This window comes from Gorilla gorilla, chromosome 21, assembly GCF_029281585.2.
Source record: "Gorilla gorilla gorilla isolate KB3781 chromosome 21, NHGRI_mGorGor1-v2.1_pri, whole genome shotgun sequence".
Taxonomy (NCBI): Eukaryota; Metazoa; Chordata; class Mammalia; order Primates; family Hominidae; genus Gorilla; species Gorilla gorilla.
The window spans coordinates 68,769,779-68,790,845 of record NC_073245.2 but is presented as its reverse complement, the minus strand read 5'-3'; the positions used below and the strand labels follow the sequence as shown (position 1 = coordinate 68,790,845).

Below are 21,067 nucleotides of genomic sequence, written 5' to 3'. Positions count from 1 at the left end.
TGGAACCAGTCTCTCTGCTGCAGCCAAGTGAAACCGTCCTTTCAGTGGCCATATTCCCTCCACAGTCCCCACCACTCACTATTACCTCACACCATCATTGATCGTAGCAGTGTGTGCCCACCCTGGGTTAAGAGTATACTTTTGGCCGGGTGTGGTGGCTCACACCTGTAGTCCCAGCACTTTGGGAGGCCAAGGCAGGTGGGTCACCTGAGGTCAGGAGCTGGAGAATAGCCTGGCCAACATGGTGAAACCCCATGTCTACTAAACAAAAATTAGCCCGGCATGGTGGCATAGGCCTGTAGGCCCAGCTAGTTGGGAAGCTGAGGCAGGAGAATCACTTGAACCTGGGAGGCAGAGGTTGCAGTGAGCTGAGATCGCACCACCGCACTCTAGCCCAGGCAACAGAGTGAGACTCCATCTCAGGAAGAAAAAAAAAAAAAAGAGAGAGTATACTTTGATTAAAATTGTGATAAGAACAGGAAGCTTTAGAGACTAGCACAAGGGGACTGCTCTAAACTAGGTTATGCAGGAAGAGTGTCCAGAAAAAGATGGTTGAGTAGAGCAGGGGAGATGATTAGGAGTTGGAGGGTAAAATGGGAAGGGGCTGAATCCCCCAAGTGAGAAGGAACAGCTAGCTTGACAACTGAGGCCAAGGCTGGGAATAAACCTAGGACTCCATAGTATACCTGAAACCATGAGTTCTTTAAAATGACATGAAACAAGAAATCCTGGGTGCTGGAACGCACAGCTTGTACTTGTTCCCCTGGGTCATCTGTAGAGCTATCTTCCTGAGGAAGGCTCTGATTTGCAGATTTACTCCCGAGGAGCAGAACTTTATGCTGCATAGGAAATAATCAAAGTTCAGCTGGGCACCTTCACTGTGCCTTGAACTACTGAGCTCTGTGGAGTGACAAAGTAGTTCTGCAAGACTATGGCCAGGGGCAGTGGCTCATGCCTGTAATCCCAGCACTTTGGGAGGCCAAGGCATGCAGATCACCTGAGGTCAAAGAGTTTGAGGCCAGCCTGACCAACATGGTGAAACCTTGTCTCCACTGAAAATAAAAACAAATTAGCCAGGTGTTTTGGTGCACACCTGTAATCTCAGCTACTCGGGAGCTGAGGCAGGAGAATCGCTTGAATCCAGGAGGCGGTGGTTGCAGTGAGCTGAGGTGGTGCCACTGCACTCCAGCCTGGGCAACAGAGTGAGACTCTCAAAAAAAAAAAAAACCAAAAAGTAGTTCTGCAAGACTATTCTAGAAAACCGAAAGGGGAAAACACTGTTGGGCTGTGCTGCACAGCTTCTTCCTCCATGAGCATGGTGCAGTGTTGGCTGGGGAGTGGGGATTCCTGCCAGAGACTGGGCACGATGGGGAGATGCAAATCTCTGGGTTGATCAGAAGACGGGCACTTCTCTTCTTGCAAGGGGCCCACTCAGCTTGGCAGCTACTGCCTGGAATTACACCCACTGTAGAGGCAGCTGCCCTGATTTCCAGGGCCTTGGGCCACCCTGTGACCTCAGTTTGGAGGCCTGTCCTTGGCATCATGCTGCTCCCTGTCCCCAGTGTTCCCCATTCCAGCAGCTTTGAGGGATGGCTAATTATTTTCAGAGGCCACATGTCCATACACAGCCTGTGTCTTTTCTTTGAGATAGGGTCTTGCTGTGTCACCCAGACTGGAGTGCAGTGGAATGATCTTGGCTCACTGCAGCCTCGATAATTTTTGTTTTCTTTTGTTTTGTTTTTGGTAGAGACAGGGTCTGGATAATTTTTGTTTCATTTTTGGTAGAGACAGGGTCTCCCTGTGTTGCCCAGGCTAGTCTCAAAACTCCTGGGCTCAAGCAGTCCTCCTGCCTCAGCCTTCCAAAGTGCTGGGACTGCAAACGGGAGCCACAGTGCTCAGTCAGCCCGTGTCTTAAGTCGGCTGGGAAGTTTGGTGGCTGTGGTGCGATGGAGCAGTAAGGGGCAAACAGACGTGGTTTACAGGAATGGCCCCAAACAACAGAAATGCTCACAAGTTTTGCCACATGTGATTTTGTTATTTGGAAATGTTCACGTCTTTAATAATGGGAATCACTTTTTCCTATATGTATTCAAAAGTCTAGAGCACTCTCCAATAGAGCAGGACCAGTAGGAAAGCAGACCAGATCTTTGAGCCAAACTTCTGTCTGGGCTGTGGGGTGGGGCGGCACTTCTTTCATTCATTTTGGCACAGTTTTCATCTCATTTGTTGGAAATGAAGTGCTGTGGTGTTGCAGGAAGTCAGGGACCCCAAAGGGAGGGACTGGCTGAAGCCACGGCAGAAGAACATAAATTGTGAAGATTTCATGGACATTTATTCCTTCCCCAATCAATACTCTTATAATTTCCTATGCCTGTCTTTACTTGAATCTCTTAATTCCGTCGTCTTCGTAAGCTGAGGATGTATGTCGCCTCAGGACCCTGTGATGATTGCGTTATCTGTACAAATTGTTTGTAAAACGTGTTTGAACAATATGAAATCTGGGCATCCTAGAAGAACAGGATAACAGCAATTTTCAGGGAACAAGGGAGATAACCTTAAGGTCTGACTGCCTGCAGAGCCGGGCAGAACAGAGTCATATTTCTCTTCTTGCAAAAGCAAATAGGAGAAATATCACTGAATTCTTTTTCTCAGCAAGGAACAGCCCTGGGAAAAGAATGCATTCTCAGGGGGAGGTCTCTAAAATGGCCGCTCTGGGAGTGTCTGTCTTATGCAGTTGTAGATAAGGGATGAAATACGCCCTGGTCTCCTGCAGCTCTCCCAGGCTTGCTAGGATTGGGAAATTCCAGCCTGGTGAAATTCTAGTCAGATCAGTTGTCTGTTCTTGAATCCTGTTTCCTGTTAAGATGTTTATCAATGACAATGCGTGCACAGTGGGACATGAAACCTCATCAGCAATTCTAATTTTGCCCTGGACTTTGATCTCGCTCTGCCCCCATCTGCCTTGTGATATTTTATTGCCTTTGAAGCATGTGATCTCTGTGACCCACAACCTATTCGTACACTCCCTCCCCTTTGAAAATTGCTAATAAAAGCTTGCTGGTTTTGCGGCTCGGGGGCAACACAGAACCTGCCGACGTGATGTCACCCCAAGAGACCCAGCTGTAAAATTTCTCTCTTTTGTACTCTTTCTCAGACTGGCCGATGCTTAGGGAAAAGAGAAAAGAACGTACGTTGAAATATTGGGGGCTGGTTCCCCCGATACTGTGGGAAATTGAATAGATGCTATTTTGGAGAATTTCAACATCTTTTCAATTTTCTCCTCCCAGCTCCCTCCTTGGTGGAAAGCAGCTTGGGTCCTGGAGGTGGACAGAGGAGGAGGGAGAGCTAGGAGATGCCCCACTTTCCTCTTGGGCACAGCACCTGAACCCGTGGTCTCGGCGCCTGGGTGGGAGCCTGCCCCAGCCGCCACTGATTCCTTCATTTGGTACAGACTGAATGGGGAGAAGGTGCGGTGTGGCCAGGCAGAACTGTCATTCGCCTTGCTGCTTTGGGCCTCAGGCACCTCACCTATAAAGTGGGGGATGGCCATCTTCCCATTGCACTGGGTGGCTGGGGAGTCCCAGGGGAAGAAGCCTGTCAAGTGCTTGGCTGCTCAGTGAGCCCTAAAAATAATGCGAATGATCAGCCCTCCCGAGCCGCTGGTGTATTGAGGCCTCATGCCCAGCAGGAGCACAGATCATGGATACCTTCTTCCCTCAAGCTGGCCAGAAGCCTTGAAGAGTGGTGCCTTAGCAAAATATTAAAGGCTGGCTAGAAATCTCCAAGGAAGCCCTGATCCCTCCTGCATGGATGGTCCTGAGGGCAGCTGGAGGGAGGCCCACAGCCTGTTTATTTCAGAGAGGCCCAAAGCAGAAGACTTTGAGATGCTGAAATTTTTGTGTTGAGGATGCTGTGACTCAGTTACCAGAAAAAACTGGACACAGTCAATACATTCAATGCAAAATAAAACTGATTCAGGCTAACATTCAGAAAACCGAACCTGGTAAAAATAATGGTCATTAAAAGAAAAAAAATGCCTCACGATGGCAGAAATTATAATTAGTAAAATGTGACTAAAAGGATTGATCAAGTTTTCTCAGTAAAATTAAAATAGGGAAGAAGAGACAGTGATAGAAAATAGTGTTAACCAACTGAAGAAGGAACTGATTGTTGTGAAAATAAATTAACAAAATGAAAAGGGGGCCCAGGCAGCGTGGCTCACGCCTGTAATCCCAGCACTTTGGAAGGCCGAGGTGGGCAGATTGCTTGGTCCCAGGAGTTTAAGACCAGCCTGTGCAACATGGCGAAACCTCATCTCTGCAAAAAATAGAAAAATTAGCCGGGTGCGGTAGTGCGCACCTATAATCCTGGCTACTCAGGAGGCTGAGGTGGGTGGATCACCTGAGCCCAGGAGGTCAAGGCTATGGTGAGCCATGATCATGCCACTGCACTCCAGCCTGGATGACAGAGTGAGACCCTGTTTCAAAATTTAAAAAAAAAAAAAAAAAAAAAAAAAGGGAAATAAAAACAATGAGAAAATGGTTGAGTTTGGCTGTATAGAAAATTGGGGAAATTAAATGGCTAATCCAGGTTTGTTCTGGAAAAGTCCACGACAAAAACTCATCACTTAATTTTTATTGAAATGCTCTATACTCACAATGTCAAAATATCCATGGGGCCAAACCTTCCCATCAACTGTGAAGCCGGGAACCACACAGGGTTTGAGAAAAAGCAGGGCCACACGTGGTTCTCCCTCGCTGGCCTCTCCCTGGAGTTCTGCCCACGTGTCTGTGTCTCCCACAGAACCTGCCTGCTCACCTCCCACCATTCACCTCCCACAGCTCCTTCTGCTTCTGAAGGAAACCCAGGGCCCCGGGGTCTGTATAGAGAACCAGTCACTATCTCAGTCATACCACCGTGTGCAGAAAGCCACGCAGAGGCCTGTGGCTCTTGGTTCTTCATTAGGAGTCTCATGAGAAGTTTCACTAGCTATTGACGTCAACACACCTTATAGGCAGATAAAATGCACCTCTTTTTGGGTACGATTCTCCCTTTACCATCTGCTGGAGGAGAGAAGGGTGGGTTCTTCTGACTTCATGGAATGACTCCTGTAATCACCAATGCAACGGCTGCAATGTTCTTACCCAAGCATAAGCAGAAGGTAGAAAAGATAAAAACACAGAGGAGAGAAGAGGCAGACCAGCTTTATTTTTGAACCCGATCACTGGGTGCCCAACTATGACTCTGCTATCTTCGAAATGATGAGATGGGGCACACTCCCCTAACAGTATTTAGCTAGACCAACAAGGATCCTGGCTCCTCCCAGGGCTGTAGCAGAGGGACGAGGCCCTTCAAAGCTTCTAGTGGGCACAGTGTATTTGAAATCCATCCTTTTTAAAGCCCAGTTTCACTTGGCCTACTTGATTTACTGTTGGTAGCAAGATCATTAGAATTTTAGTTAATATGTGCCAACTCTGCACCGGTGAGGACTCTGGAGTCTCTTGTTACTGCAAGCATAAAAAGTGCAGCCCACAGGGCTTCCTGGCCGTGGAAAGGACCAAATGGCACCTGCAGGTGGAAGCAAGCACGACCTCGGGCCACTGTGCAGCCCCTCCCATGTCCCCCCTGGAACCCACACGCCTCACATCAAGAGTGGCCACACCAGCTCGAAGGCTGGCCAGGACAGCTTTATGACACAGAACTATAGAGAGAACACACAGCAGTGCACTCAGAGGCACACAGCGACCTGCCTACGTGGAAACTAAACAACCTTCTGGGGCAGGAGCGGTGGCAGTGTGGGCTTCAGAAGCAGTAGGACGTGTGGGTGACCCAGTGGGCAGACTCCTCCTTGGAGCGCTTGGCGGAGCTGTGAGTGGTAAAGAGGGACTTGTAGGCCTCCGATTCTTCACTGTCAGCGATGGACCTCTTTGTGGCTCCACACGGAGGCTTCCCAGCTTTTCCAGAAGAGCTCTCATTCATTGCTAGAAAAATGAAGAGCCAAAACTGTCAGGGTTGGGATAAAGATGATTCTAAACTTCGCATCCTCAGAAGGGAAGCCCATCAGTCACTCTGTCCCAGACGTTCTCTTGCTGGCTGTGTGAGTGCTGGCGGACGTCATCTTAATTGCCAACTCCAGCAAAGCAGACACAGCACGACACATCTATCATTTACTGTCTTGCTCTGTCGCAGACACTGGTCCCAGCCCCGTGAATGACTTAGATTGTCTTGATGAGGCAGGGCCTGCGTTCCAGGGGAGGAAACGGGCACAGGAACCTGAGTGGCCATCCCATGTAGAGCCGGGATGGGAGCCTGTCAGCCACCCTGGATGCTACTTAGAGCACACGATCACACACTCTTAACAATGAATCTGTATTTTTCTTTTTGTGAAATAAATGGTATTTTCTTTGAGTTAAAGAGAGTGAGTTTTAGGAGAAACTGATCCTTGGTCAAGAGGCAGCAGAGAGAGGACTCTGAGAGCCACACGTGGAGCCCATGAAAGCCCCAAGAGTAAAGAAACTGGGGGCATTCCCCGCAGGCCCTGAGCCACAGTCCATCTGACAGTCTCTGTGCAACATCTGAGCCAGTTCTCAGCGCAACCTCTTTTGCTTGGCACCAAGCACTTACTCGACAGGAATCTAAACAACTAGCATTTGTGCCCAGACCCCATCACTCCTGCCACGGCTCCTGATGAGGGTGTGTTCAATATTTCTTAGTTACCCCCCTAAAGAGAGTTCAGTGCACTCTCTAGAGACATGACATAGGACAGGCTTGGGCTTCCCATCCACCCACTTCAGTGAAACCTGGACTCGGCCACCTGGGTTTCCAGCCTTCTCGAAACAGCTCCCTGTAGCTACAACAGGACCCACCTGTGCTTTTGGGAGCCAAGTTGGTTTTCTTCTCTCTAGAATCAAGGCTGGCTTCTTCAGGCTTCCCTGTCTTAACTTTTGATGGCCCTGGGGCTTCTGTAAAAGAAACAAAGTAAGCAAAGCAAAAACAATGCAAAACAAAGCATGAACATATTAGCAGACTGCCCTAGAGTCGCATTTTGCTAAAATAAGGATCTCTTGAAGGATCTTACCTTCACTGACATCTGGTTTTGAAACAGACTCTGCTGCCTTGGGTTTCTTTGTTTTCTACAAAAAGATAGAGAATGTTGGAGGATGTGCTCAGATTCACTCCACTTCAGCGTCAGTGTGGCTGCCCATTGTCCCGGGGGCCCTGTCTGACTGACTGATGCTAGTCACATGAGACAGACAGTCACTCTGAAGAAGGCTTTTGATGTTCCATAACTCCTAAAGCCTTCACCCTCTGCATGTGACACCAGTCATGCACTTCTGCCTCACACAAAAATGTATCTGCACAGAGCTGCTCACTTTTATATTTACATCTCCCAAATCACATTTGCAAAAATTTAAATGAGGCTGACAGATTTCAGTAATAAGGGCCAACGTTGATGGTGACAACTGTATACAAAAGCGCACTTAAATGAGTAACACAGAGTATATATGGGTATGTGAAGTCCAGCCAGCATAAACACCAACTAAATCTTGCACATTCCACTAACTTTTTTTCAAAGCTGCCAAACTGCTTTGGTATTTGTTATTCAAGTGTAAGGCCTTGAAGTTTATATTAAAGACAGTTGAGCTAATTCTTCTAAACTCAAAACTACTCTTGTTAGATTTCCAGGCACTAGAATTCTGTTACTCATAATAGTTATTTTGATCAGCAATAATAAAATAAACCATTCTACGGTCACACAGCTGTGTTGGAATTGATTTAATCGCAGAAATGACAAGTAGGACTATTTCATTTAATTTACTTTAAAATGTCAATTTCCTAAGCATCCAAAAGGTGGCACTAAAAATATGCAGCCTGATTACTTCAGCCATCTCCCAGCACTGAGCATTAAAGAAAGACCTCTCAGGACTTGAATTTCTAACATATACATGCAGTGTGATTTATAACAAAACATAAAGACCTTCTGTGCATTTCACACATGCAATGCAAGCATTCACATCTGTGAAAACTGATACTCGGTCCTTCAAACAAATAAGGGACAACTGTTTACTTCTAAGCCCTCCATTCACAGCTGAGGTTATTTGAAAAGCACAGGCAAGAAGGAGTTAGAGAGGAAATGTTATATCTTGCTTCCAGCTGCAAGTGTATTTGGGAAATATTTTGGTATCCTGGTAGCAGTAGCTATGAGGTATTCCCAGAAGCTCTGGAGAATATTTTGCAGAGAGGAGCATGTTAGTCCCACTGGGCTTTGAATTAACTTGGCAGGAAACCTGTGACAGAGAAAACTCACGAAAGCAAAATGGTCAAAGGGAATATGAACATTTCTAGTAGTTTCCTTTGAAATGCATTTTTTCCGTGTGTGTGTGTGTGTGTGTGTGTGTGTGTGTCTCTGTCTGAGACAGAATCTCACCCTGTGTGTGTGTGTGTGTGTGTGTGTGTGTGTGTGTGTGTGTGTCTGTCTGTCTGAGACAGAATCTCACTCTGTTGCCCAGGCTGAAGTGCAGTGGTACGATCTTGGCTCACTGCAACCTCCGCCTCCCAAGTTCAACCAATTCTTCCGCCTCAGCCTCTGGAGTACATGGGATTACTGGCGCACGCCACCACATGCAGCTAATTTTTTTATTTTTAGTAGAGATGGGGTTTCACCATGTTGGCCAGGCTGGTCTCGAACTCCTGACCTCAAGTGATCTGCTTGCCTCGGCCTCCCAAAGTGCTGGGATGACAGGTGTGAGCCACGGCACCCGGCTGCCCTTTTGTGTTTTTTAAAACTGAGCTTGATCAATGGTAGCAATTAAGAACAGGGAGATGGCTTTTGGCAACTGTCCTTAGTTAAAAAGACCTCAAACTTAGTTTCCCTCTTTTTTTCTCTCTTACAATAATGAAATCATAGTAATTTAGAAAACCAACTTAGAATTAACACACTTTATATAAGATACACATGTATTTACTTTTCAACCTGAACACAGCATTTAAATGGCCAAGCGGCATTTTTTTTTTTTTTTAGAGGGAGTCTGTCAGGCTGGAGTGCAGAGGTGAGATCTCGGCTCACTGCAACCTCCGCCTTCCGGGTTCAAGTGATTCCCCTGCCTCAGTCTCCCCAGTAGCTGGGATTACAGGCACGCGCCACCACGCCCGCCTACCAAGTGACTCTTTAAACAGTTGTTAGGAATGTTGTATTAACATCTTATAATATTGCTCCATGGAGTATTTCTACTTGCATCTGAATTCAGAGTTTGGGCACCGTTCCTTGAACTACAGAGCCATTTTCAGACATTATTTTCTACCTAAGTAAAATGATGAAAGGAGAAAATACAAATGCCTTTGGCTCTTTCTGATCATTCTGGATCCATGCATAACGGTAATACTGCTACCATGTGCTCAAGCCTCGGCTTTTTAAAGCCTCACAACCACGAATTACACATTATTCCAGGGTGATACGGTCCTGTCTTGTTATGATTTTTTAAAAACCCCAAACCTCTGAAAAATCTTCAGGTACTCCATCACTCTCGCCTCGGACTGGCACTGGTAAAATGCACGTCCACGTGAGGGCAGGTGATTTGTTTCATAATTTTATGTCCTCAGCCTACTGGAGCTAATTTTCTAGCACTTCAAGCATTCTTTTGCCTTAGTTCTGATCACATAAAGTTTTCTCCCTAGCTTATCCTGAACCCAACTTTTTTTTTTTTTTTTTTAAAGAATAAGAAATTTGCCACTCACGAAAGGCCTGTATTCCATAGCTATCATCTGTAAACATGAACAACATTTACTGCTGGATGGGGAATCACCAGCGCATGGAAGAACTCTTGGTGGATGCGTTGTCTGGAGCCTGCTTACTCCGCCATGTTACTCAGCAATGCTTTCCCTGTTTCTGGATACCAGGCTCCCTTCTGGACGATGAAGCACCACGCTCCATAAAAGACCCTCCCTCTCCCCGTGGGAGGGCTCAGGAAGGTGAGGGATTTGGCCCCCATTTTTGGGAAGGCTACTCATTAGCTCCTTGTTATTCAAAGTGTGACCCTGAGGAGTTGCATCCACACGCCCTGGGAGTGGGTGAGACGCACAGGCACCCAGGCCCACCCAGGCCTGCTGGAGCCCAGACTGCCAGGGCCCTCCCGAGCACATTCCAATCTGGGCAGCAGGGGAGCCTTACATTTTGCTGGGATGATGGTGACTTTTCATTTTTCCTTTGTTTTACAAGCTATGAGACCTGAGTATGTACTGCCTTAAATCAACAGCAACAGTAAGTGACAGCAGCAGCAACGGTGGTGGCTGCCCTTCCCCAAGGGCTTGCTGAGGCCGTGTCAGTGTCAGTGCTTTATGGCCATGGTCTCTGGAGCCTGCTGACAGCTCCGTGCCCTCGAATGCTGTCACTATCCCACTTCACTGATGAGAAAGCTCGGCGGGGAAGAGCAGAGCCGCCGTGCTCACCACAGCCAGGCAGTGCCTGGGCCTCAGCTGGAATCTGCTTCTACAGTCCAGGCCCTTCTAGGTTATAAAAATCGCCTTGATCATGCAAACCCCTAAGCAGCTGCCAGCTCAGTTCAGTGATTTGCAGTCGGCTCTGGAGCAGAGATGGGGGCTGGGCGGAACCTGAAGACTCCCATTACCTTTTCCAGCTTCGCTCTCAGCCTTCTCTCCTCCATCCTTGTCTTCAGCACGTCCACATCCTCCTTGGTGCCATTGAGCACGATGACATCATCCTCCTGGAAGGCAGCCCCACACTGCAGAGGGCAAACAAGAGAGGGCAGATTCCATCACCAGTCAATGGGGAGGCCACGCTTCAGTCCCCCACTCTCAGCCCCAAGCAGTGGCCCCCAGGCTCCGAGGAAATTACTATTACCGGCTTTCTGGTCAAAGCCTTGGTTTGGAAAGTTCCCGCACACAGCAAAGTGTCAGCGTAGCAGGTTAAGAGTGCTATCACTTGCAAGGCTGGTGCCTGGATGGTGTCTGGGAACTTGGATTTTGGGAGGGTTCCCGCCATTTTTTAACTGACAAGAGTAGCTTGGCTCACCGTGCCTAGACCGTTTTGTATGAACAATGTGGTCTGTACTGACACCTACCTGCTTATGGGAGTGTGGAATTCTGGAACATGCTAGGCCGAGGGTATAAAGCCAGCCCTCAGCCAAAACTCTGGGTACTGAGTCTCTCATTTGCTTCCCTGGGCAAAAACATCACACGTGTTGCAGTTTCATTGCGGGGGGAGGTATTCACTTCGTGCAACCTCTTGAGGGAGGGAGTGCGCGTAAGGAAGCCCCACGTGGATTCCTCCAGACTCTGCTACCTGCTCCTTTTCCCTTAACACCCAGCTGTGTATCCATACCACGCTGCTGCAGTGAATGTTAGTTGAATACAACCATATGCTAAGTCTCAAGTCTTTCAGAAAACCCCCAAGCATGACGGCAGCCTTGGGGGCGCCCAACACACCCCGGCAGAACAAGACTGCGAGCAGGGTCTAGACCATCCTGACAGTGTTGTGGTGGTAGAAACGCACACATACACACCAAAGGCATGCCCACACTCACAGAGCTGTCAGTGAGCGAGCCACCTCCGCAGAGGCTCCCTGTGACCATGCTGTCACTGGTGGGATCCCAGCACTCTTTCTGTGTTTGCTCCATGGCACTAATCATGACCTGGAGTCTTGTCTTCATCACTTTGTCTATGTTGTTTTCTTCCCTGCTGTGGCCCCAGCAGCTACCCAGTGCCTAGCACAGCAGAGGTACTCACGGCTGGGGACAGGAAAAACAGGGAAAAAACGAGAACGACGAGTGGAGGTTCCCAGTCCTGCATTTTGAATTGAGATTTCTGCCACCATCTGTCTAGGCCACCTGGCTCAGGCCACACCACTTCTCTGGGCCTCAGTTTCCTCAGCTGCAAAAATGAGGGGTCTAAGACTGGGCACGGTGGCTTATGCCTGTGATCCCAGCACTTTGGGAGGTTGAGGTGGGCGGATCACCATTTGAGGTCAGGAGTTCGAGACCAGCCTGACCAATATGGTGAAACCCCGTCTCTGCTAAAAATACAAAAACTGTGTGTGGAGGTGCTGGGTGTGGTGGTACATGCCTGTAGTCCCAGCTACTCGGGAGGCTGAGGTGAGAGAATCGCTTGAACCCGAGAGGCAGGGGTTATGGTGAGCCGAGATCGTGCCACTGCACTCCAGCCTGGGCGACAGAGCGAGACTCCGTGTCAAAAAAAAAAAAAAAAAAAAAAGGGGGTCTAACCCAAGTGCAGTGGCTCTCTAACCACTTGGGGTCTAACGCAAGCGCAGTGGCTCTCTAACCACTTGGGGTCTAACGCAAGTGCAGTGGCTCTCTAACCACTTGGGGTCTAACCCAAGTGCAGTGGTTGATCCTGCTCCCTAGTGGACATTTGGCGATGTCTGGAGACATTTTTAGCTGTCACATCTGGGGTGCAGGTGCTATTGGCATCTTGTGGGTAGAGGCCAGGGATGCAGTAAGCATCATACAGTACACAGGATGGCCCCCCCACAAAGAGTTACCCAGCCAAGATGCCCCTGTGCTGAGGTTGAGAAGCCCTGGACTAAGGTTACAAACACCTAAATGTAAAAAAGGAAAGAAGAATTTATAGGAAAATGTGTTTTATAACTAGGGTAGGAAATGTCATCTAAAACCGTAGTCCCCAACCTTTTTTGCACCTGGGGCCAGTCTCATGGAAGACAATCTTTCCATAGATGGTGGGTAGTTGGGGGAAGGTTTTGGGATGAAACTGTTCCACCTCAGATCATCAGGCATTAGAGTCTCATAAGCAGCACGCAATCTAGATCCCTCACGTGCGCAGTTCACAACAGGGTTTGTGCTCCTATGAGAATCTAATGCCGCTGATGGAGCTCTGGCACTAATGTTCTCTCGCCTGCGGCTCACCTCCTGCTGTGCAGTCCGGTTCCTAAGAGGCCACGGACTGTCACCGGTATGGGGGTTGGGGACCTCTGATCTAAAGCTTTAAAACTTATTTTAAATAATTTTTATTTAAACTTTAAAAACTTATTTTAAAAAAACAAGTTTTACTATGTAAAAATTAGAAACTTTTACATGACAATGTCACAACAACAACAAAAAACAATAAGCCAAAGGCTAAGTGAAATATTCATAGCATATATAACATTCAAAGGATTCATTTATGGAACATACTCATAGTCATGTAAACTTTTTTTTTTTTGAGACAGGGTCTCACTCAGTCACCCAGGCTGGAGTGCAGTGGCGCCATCATGGCTCAGTGCAGCCTCCACCTCCCAGGCTCAAGCCATCCTCCCACCTCATCCTCCTGAGTAGCTGGGGCTATAGGTGTGCGCCACCATGCCTGGCTAATTTTTGTATTTTTTGTAGAGACAGACAGGGTTTTGCCATGTTGTTCAGGCTGGTCTTGAACTTCTGGGCTCAGGTAATCCACCCGCCTCAACCTCCCAAAGTGCTGGGATTACAGGCGTGAGCCACCACGCCTAGCTTCAGTTTAAAGATTTCATTGATTTTACCCTGAAGCTGGTAGGCCCTGTGTTATTTAAGACATAGTCTCTGCCCTCTATGAGTTGGATGGCAAGTTTTTAAAAATAAAAAATGGAGCAGTGAGCTTACTATTATCATCTTGTCTATGAAACTTCTGTCTTCCCCTGCCTGAGGAAGTCTCTTCAAACGTTTATTTACTCTGTAGCTAACTCTTAGAAGAGCATTCTGGGTTTCTGTTTTACATCTTCTGATCTCCCAAACCTTTTTTTAGGGGTGGGGGAAGCAGAAATCATGTTCTATCTCTTAGCTCACAGTACAATGCTCAGGACACAGAATGCTAAGAGCCAGCTCTAAAAGGAACAGCTTCAGCACCACGTGCATTTGCTACCTAACTTGCCTTTTTAAAAAACAGGTTTTCTGAAATCTCATTTATATAACATAATGAATTATAGAATTCAATGGCTTTTAGTATATTTAGAGTTGTGCAACCATCACCATAATCTAATTTTAGCGTATTTTTATCACTTCCAACAGAAATCCCATACCCACTGGCGCTCACTCCATTCCCCTTTCCTCAGTCTTAGGCAACCATTAATCTACTTTCCATCCTACAAATTTGCCTCTTCTGGACATTTCTATAAATGAAATCATACAATATACATGTTTTTTTTTTGTGACTGGATTTTAGCATAATGTTTTAAAGATTTATCCATGTTATAGTATGGATCAGAACTACATTTCTTCTTATTGCCAAATAAAGTTTCATCTATGAATCAGCTGACAGAGTTGTTTCCACTTTCAGACTAAGAAATTCACATGGAAGTCTTTTGTGGACAGTTGTTTTCATTTCTGTTGAGTAGATACCTAGGATTGGGATGACTGGCCATAAGTTAACTTTATGTTTAACCTTTGGAGGAACTGCCTTTCCTCAAATGATGAACTTCCAAAGAGGCTGCACCATTTTACATTGCCACCAGCAATGCCTGAGGATTCTCATTTCTCCACATCCTTCCCAACACCTGTCATCGTTTTTCTTTTCTTTTTTTTTTTTTTTTTTTTGAGATGGAATCTCGCTTTGTCGCCAGGCTGGAGTCCAGTGGCATGATCTCGGCTCACTGCAACCTCCGCCTCCTGGGTTCAAGCGATTCTCCTGCTTCAGCCTCCTGGGTAGCTGGGATTACAGGCCCCCGCCATCACACCCAGCTAATTTTTGTATTTTTAGTAGAGATGGCATTTCAACCATGTTGGCCAGGCTGGTCTTGAACTCCCGACCTCAGGTGATCCACCCGCCTCCCAAAGTGCTGGGATTACAGGTGTGAGCCACTGCAACCGGCCCGTTTTTCCTTTTAGTTATAACCATCCTAATGGGTGTGAAGTGCTGTCTCATTGTGGTTTTAATTTGCATTTCCCAAATGACCAGAGATGTTAAGCATCTTTTCACGTGCTAACTGACCATCTGTATACCTTCTCTGGAGAAATGTCTGCTTAAATCCCCGGTCCATTTCTTAATTGTATTATTTGTCTCTTTGATGTTGCATTCTAAGAGGTCTTTATACAGCATATTCTGGATATAAGTTCTGTCTTAGTCCAAGACTGTTATGACAAAATATCTTACACTGGATAATTACAAAAGTTTTTTATTTTGATGAAATTGGACTTACCAATTTTCTCTCTTACTGCTACGTTTTTGGTGTCATATTTAGTAAGTCATCGCCTAACCCAAGATTGTGATTTACTCCTGTGTTTCTCCTAAGTGGTTTGTAACTAAAACTTACAGATTTAGGTCTGTGATCACTTTGAGTTTATTTTTACATTCAATGTAAGGTAAGGGTCCAAATTCATTCTTCTGCATGTGGATATCCAGTTACCCCACACTATTTGTTGAAAAAAACTATTCTTTCCCCCATCGAATTGACTTGGCCCTTTTGTCAAAAATCAATGACCATACATGTGAGGGTTTATTTCCGGACTCCCCATTTTATTCCATTGATGTATACGCCCGTCCTCATGCCAGCACCACACTATCTTGATTAGTGTAGGTAACATGACTTCAAAGAGTCACATATTGAGTGGATCAACCAAAATTTATCTTTCTAATATCTATGAAAAACTCTATTAAATGTTATAGTCATAGATGTTTAAAAGTATGCCAGTAAGGTCTGTTATTAACTAAAATATTTAGTTACTCCATAAGACACTGCCTTTGAAAATCATAGAGGCAGGCAACCAAATAATAACAAAATTCTTTAAACAACTGGAACAGTAATTTTAACAGATCTACTGTGCCCAGAGCAATCACAGACATACTATGCCCGGAATCTCTTCTGTAGAAAACATTATCAGCACAAGAAAAGCCATAAAAGTACTTTTTTTTCCTGAAGTTGCCAAAGATTTTCCAGCATCTCCCAAATGCACAGAAGATACCAACAAGCATTTGCTGACCCTCCTCAGCCCCTGCCTTAGCTGGGTTATTTAATGCGGTTCTTGTCTCCAAAAGTGATTTTCAGGTTAAGGTCAGCTTTTTTTCTAGGGTAGGTCTGGTAAATTTTTGTGACTGAAGATACCTTTTTGACCCACAAATCCCTGAGGGTGGTGCCATAGAGAAGTTATATGAATGACTGAAGCACGTGCCCAATCTAGCACTTAACTGGTACAACCCTTGAAGAAAAGGAGCTTGTTTTTAGCCATCACTGTAGAGAGCTGGCCCTACAGGAGGAGGGACAGCCTGCTCTGCTAGAGGAAGTTCCCTGGGAAGTCTCACGCTACGGGAGGTCTGAGTAGAGCCTTCCCTTGGCTCTGGAAGATGGTCTCTTCCTTGGAATGAAAAAGAATCTGCAGGAACAGAACCAGGTGGTAGTTAAGGCCCAGTGGGGCCTGAAGCTGTGGCTATGATGTAAAGGGCCCAGGGGTGGGGAGGAACCCAGCGTCTGCTCCCTGTGGGTGCCGCCCCCACCTTTCTTTTTCTCTCCTCCCGGGTTTCTGCTGCTGCTTCTATCACTCCTTGCTGCCCCTCCTTCTGACAGTGTTGGGGTAAGCGGTCTCCTTCCTCTAGATCAGACTGTTCAGAGGACATGGACCTTATTCTGCATACAGTCGTATTGTGTTGTGCCCAGACTTATTGTACTTTTAAAGTTGAATTGGCCACTGACAATAAGAAGTCAGGAACCCCTCACATTAGAAATTGAGTAATCTTGCTCTTTCTCTCAAAAATTCAAAAGATCCATTAACACCAAACCCACACTCTCAAGGGCCTCAATGACTTGGACCTTGGTAGGAATTGCCCCTGGAGACTGGGCAGAGTCCTCCCAACCGCTAGGGGCCCCATCACTCATTCTGGGTAGGTGCTTGACCCGAGAGACCTGAGTACAGTGGTTCATCCCTGAAGGATGAGGGAAAACAAGGGTAGGGGCTACTGCGGAGATGGGGAGTGGGGCTGCCGCAAAGTCACAGCTGGTCCACAGGGACCTGCTCCCCACCTCTTTAGTAAATAACATTTATTATACCAACAGAAAAATCACCCATATCTTCCTGCTAATGCGTTTTTGAGTACTGTTATTGTACAGTAGAAATTATACATCCATTTAAAATTGTATCTTTATCCTTTTTATAGCTTGTAACTCAGATGTCCAAAGAATGGGTGAAATGGTTAAAAAAATCATAATACGGCCGGGCGCGGTGGCTCATGCCTGTAATCCCAGCACTTTGGAAGGCCGAGGCGGGCGGATCACGAGGTCAGGAGATTGAGACCATCCTGGCTAACACGGTGAAACCCTGTCTCTACTAAAAATACAAAAAAATTAGCCAGCTGTGGTGCAGGCGCCTGTAGTCCCAGCTGATCGGGAGGCTGAGGCAGGAGAACGGCATGAACCTGGGAGGCGGAGCTTGCAGTGAGCCGAGATCGCGCCACTGCACTCCAGCCTGGGCGACAGAGCGAGACTTTCTCTCTCAAAAAAAAAAATCATAATACATTCCCAAAAAGGAATATTATACGGTTAGAGTTTGGGGCAATGTAGAAAATGCTTATCATAAGTTAAAGGAAAAAGCAAACTAGTAATTGTATGTTTATATTCATATGCCCTCTGGATGCTTTTTAAAAGTATTTTTAAAAAGGCCAGCAGGGGAAGTGCCAAGAGGGGAACAGTGGTCAAATTAGGAGCAATATGCTAATGTATCTAGATATTTATATCACTTTAACAAATGAAACAGTGGCTTCCCAATCTTTGTCCTTACCAATAATATTAGCAATGAACAGCTGACTGCATGCATCTCCGACCTAGGAATTCCACTTCCGAGACGTAGTCATTCTCTAACACAGAATCCTGTTTTTGTCTTTTTGCAGTACCCCATGGCTTAGAGTAAATAAGTGTATGTCTGCATGTTTGTACTGACTTTTAAAACAGTGTGTTTCCTCCACTACACTGTTAGCCCCAAGCAGGAAGCATTTTGTCTTCATGTTCCAGGTGGGAGGAGCCTAGGGTTCTGCCCACAATGGACACAGTGAATAACTGCTGAATGAACGAATAAGAACAGAGCCTAAGGAAATATTTCAAAGTAGGATAAAAGGAGATGAGATTTTAAAGCCAAGCAGTTCTCCCAAAAGCTTGCATGAAAATATACATCCCCATACGTGACGGTGCCCATCACATCGTATGTTTTGAAGGAAAACTTATGCTAATCTGAATGGCAAGGGAGATAGCTCCTTTTTGGCTTGGATTAAGAAACATTAAAAAACCCCACTGCATTCACGACACCTGTTTTGTAAATTATACCGTATGTCCTTTTATTTATTAGGGATTTCATTTTTTAAATGTTTTACTTTAGTCAGTCTGTATAAGAGGTTTATACACAAAGCCGATTTACCCTTTGCCCATTTATTACCAATAGAAATGGGTGGCTCAGCTCGTCTAGTATGTTTGCTTCTTGTGTTGGCATTTCCCGCAGCAATGTGGAAGTGTAACGTTTAATGTGGGCAACGCTCCCCAGCGTTTCCTCAGTTGCTTCTTCCACTGCTGTTTGGCTTAGAATGGCTTCCTCCTTCCAGATGTAGAATGTGAGACAAGAAGTGAAACCCAGCACCAACCCTCAACCCCCCAGGAATGGGCCAGTGTGAACAGATCTGCCGTCTAGTCCAGGTGCCCCCACAGGGCAAATATTATTATTATTATTATTATTATTATCATCATCATTATGAGATGGCACCTCACTCTGTTGCCCAGACTGCAGTGCAGTGGCATGATCCTAGCTCACTGTAACCTCAAATTCCTGGACTCGAGCAATCCTCCCACCTTAGCCTCCTAAGTAGCTAGGACTACAGGTGCGCACCACCACATCCGGCTAATTTTTAAGAATTTTTTGTAGAGACGGGGTCTTGCTATGTTTCCAGGCTGGTCTCAAACTCCTGGCCTCAAGCAATCTTTCCACCTCAGCCTCTCAAAGTGCTGGGATTACAGATATGAGCCACCGCACCCAGCAAGGACATGTTGCAAAACAAGCATTCAAGATGCAGGGGAAGAGAGGCACAGCAAGACCTCACAAGATGGCAATGTGACTCTTCCACACATAAAAGGACCTGACCTTTTCTGATTCTTGCTAGATAAAATCAGAACCTTAACTCACAGACTCTGAGCATCACATAAACAAAATGTATGGGGTCTCCCCACTGGAAGGCCACATGAATGCCGCAACCCCTGAAGATTATGGGGACTACATTCTGTCTGCTCAGTGTTTTTCTAACACTCTGTCCTATGGCAACAGCAACATCTGTTCTGCAAAAAAGCAGCATGTGTCTCAGAGGCACCCCACGAGCAGGTGAAGAGAATCTGTATTCATCTGACCACACATCCCGCTTAGGCGTCAGGGCACATAGAAGATAAGAAATCTCTACGGTGTGTGATCTATGTCTCTTGGTGCCGATATTCTTAATAGAGCTGTCTGTGGCAAGCCTGCAGAGAGTACCAGCAAGCAGAGAACCTTTAAAACCAGAAAAGAAAAGGATGTTAAGAAGAAAAGTACCCAGAGGTGGAGAAAGAAGGGAAGAGGAAAGCCTAGCGAAGGGGTGCAGTCAGACCCCACCTTCACCACATGCTATGGCGCAGACTCACCCTTGGGGGCGCTACAGAGCACAGAGAAGGCTCAGCCCCTGCCTTGTAAAATGTCTGGATTTTTTTGAATGCTATTTATGGAGAAACAGGATTTTTAAGTGACTTTTATTTATCCCCTTAATGAGAGAGGGTCTGATAACTAAATCACGCCTCCTGTATTTAAAATAATTTCAAGACGCTGACCCATGAATGCCACGATTTCATCCTGCAGTTTTCTCAATGTGAGTGACTGTGCGCCCTTCATCTGGGTCAGGCGTCTTCTGTTGTCTCATTTTGTTTTTCAGGAAGGATCCGGTCCCAAGGAAATACTCAGAGAAGCAAAAGCAGCAACTTTTCAATCTGTAGGTCAGAACCAACAGGAATAAAATTCTCCAGGGACAGATGGCAACAAAACCTGCCAAGCAACTCTACTCAAGTGACTGACGCAGACGCCGCTGCCAGGGAGGAACCGATGGGAGAGAAAGGCCAGGCTGGGCCCTGACACCGCCAGGACTCCCACTCCAGGAACCAGGGGGCTTCTCCTAGTAAGCGTCTCAGTAGCTATGCAGGACCCAACAATGGCAAAGGTTAAGCAGGTGTATGTGTGTGTGCGTGTGTACGTGCGTGTGTGTGTGTGTCAGGGTCTCACTTTGTCACCCAGGCTGGAGTGTGGTAGTGCAATCTCAGCTCACTGCAACCTCTGCCTCCTGATTTCAAGTGATTCTCCTGCCTCAGGCTCCAGAGTAGCTGGGATTACAGGCACACATCACCATGCCCAGCTAATTTTTTATTGTTGGTAGAGACAGTGTTTCACCATGTTGGGTTGGGCCAGGCTGGTCTCAGACTCCTGACCTCAAGTGATCCACCCACCTCAGCCTCTCAAAGTGCTAGGATTACAGGTGTGAGCCACCACACCTGGCCACAGGTATACTTTTTGAAGTAAATTATGTTTTTCTTTGCTCTGTGGTTTTAAAATATTAGAATATGAGTAATATTTGAAATGTAGGTGTTGCAGGTGTCTTTTTCTCTCAAAAATAGCCCCCACTTTTTGTTTAAGCCAAAGAAAATAAAAGTAGAATATTTTCCCAGTATGGCATCAACTAGATTTTTAAATATAAAATGCTACCATTTGTTAACCCCTCACATGAGAGGCAGATTCAAGGCCACGTCCAAATCCTCAGCTCTCATTTTGTAAACTAAAATGTTTTATTTCTTGTTGTTGTTTTGAGTGGATATCCTAAAATAAAGTTTTCTTCTTTCCATCAAAATGGCTAAAATAATTTATACATGTTTTAGGAATAAGCATTTTGTGAAAGGCATCCATTTCACTGGACAGTTAGACAGCTTTTGAATTCAAAATTCGTCCAACTCATCTCAAGTAACTCAAGAAAACATTGTGCTAACATTGAGGCTGCTTTGGACAGCATTCTGAGCTCAGAGAGAAAGAGACACCACATTTTCACTGCGTGGCTACAGGGACTTTAGGACAAGTGAAGAGAGCACCTGCAGTTA

At 46.2% G+C, this 21,067-nt stretch overlaps 1 protein-coding gene across 1 annotated transcript in view; it reads right to left on the bottom strand.

The window, feature by feature from the left end:
- Positions 1 to 5,188: 5,188 nt before the first annotated feature.
- RTF2 (replication termination factor 2) overlaps positions 5,189 to 21,067 on the bottom strand; it is a 53,483-nt gene continuing 37,604 nt past the window's right edge. Inside the window, exons 6-9 of the mRNA XM_055372890.2 lie at positions 10,626 to 10,739; positions 7,079 to 7,133; positions 6,867 to 6,962; positions 5,189 to 5,981 (exon numbers count right to left, since the gene is read on the bottom strand). Coding sequence (XP_055228865.1) covers positions 5,803 to 5,981; positions 6,867 to 6,962; positions 7,079 to 7,133; positions 10,626 to 10,739 — 444 coding nt within the window. The 3' untranslated portion in view covers positions 5,189 to 5,802. The remainder of the gene's footprint in view (positions 5,982 to 6,866; positions 6,963 to 7,078; positions 7,134 to 10,625; positions 10,740 to 21,067) is intronic.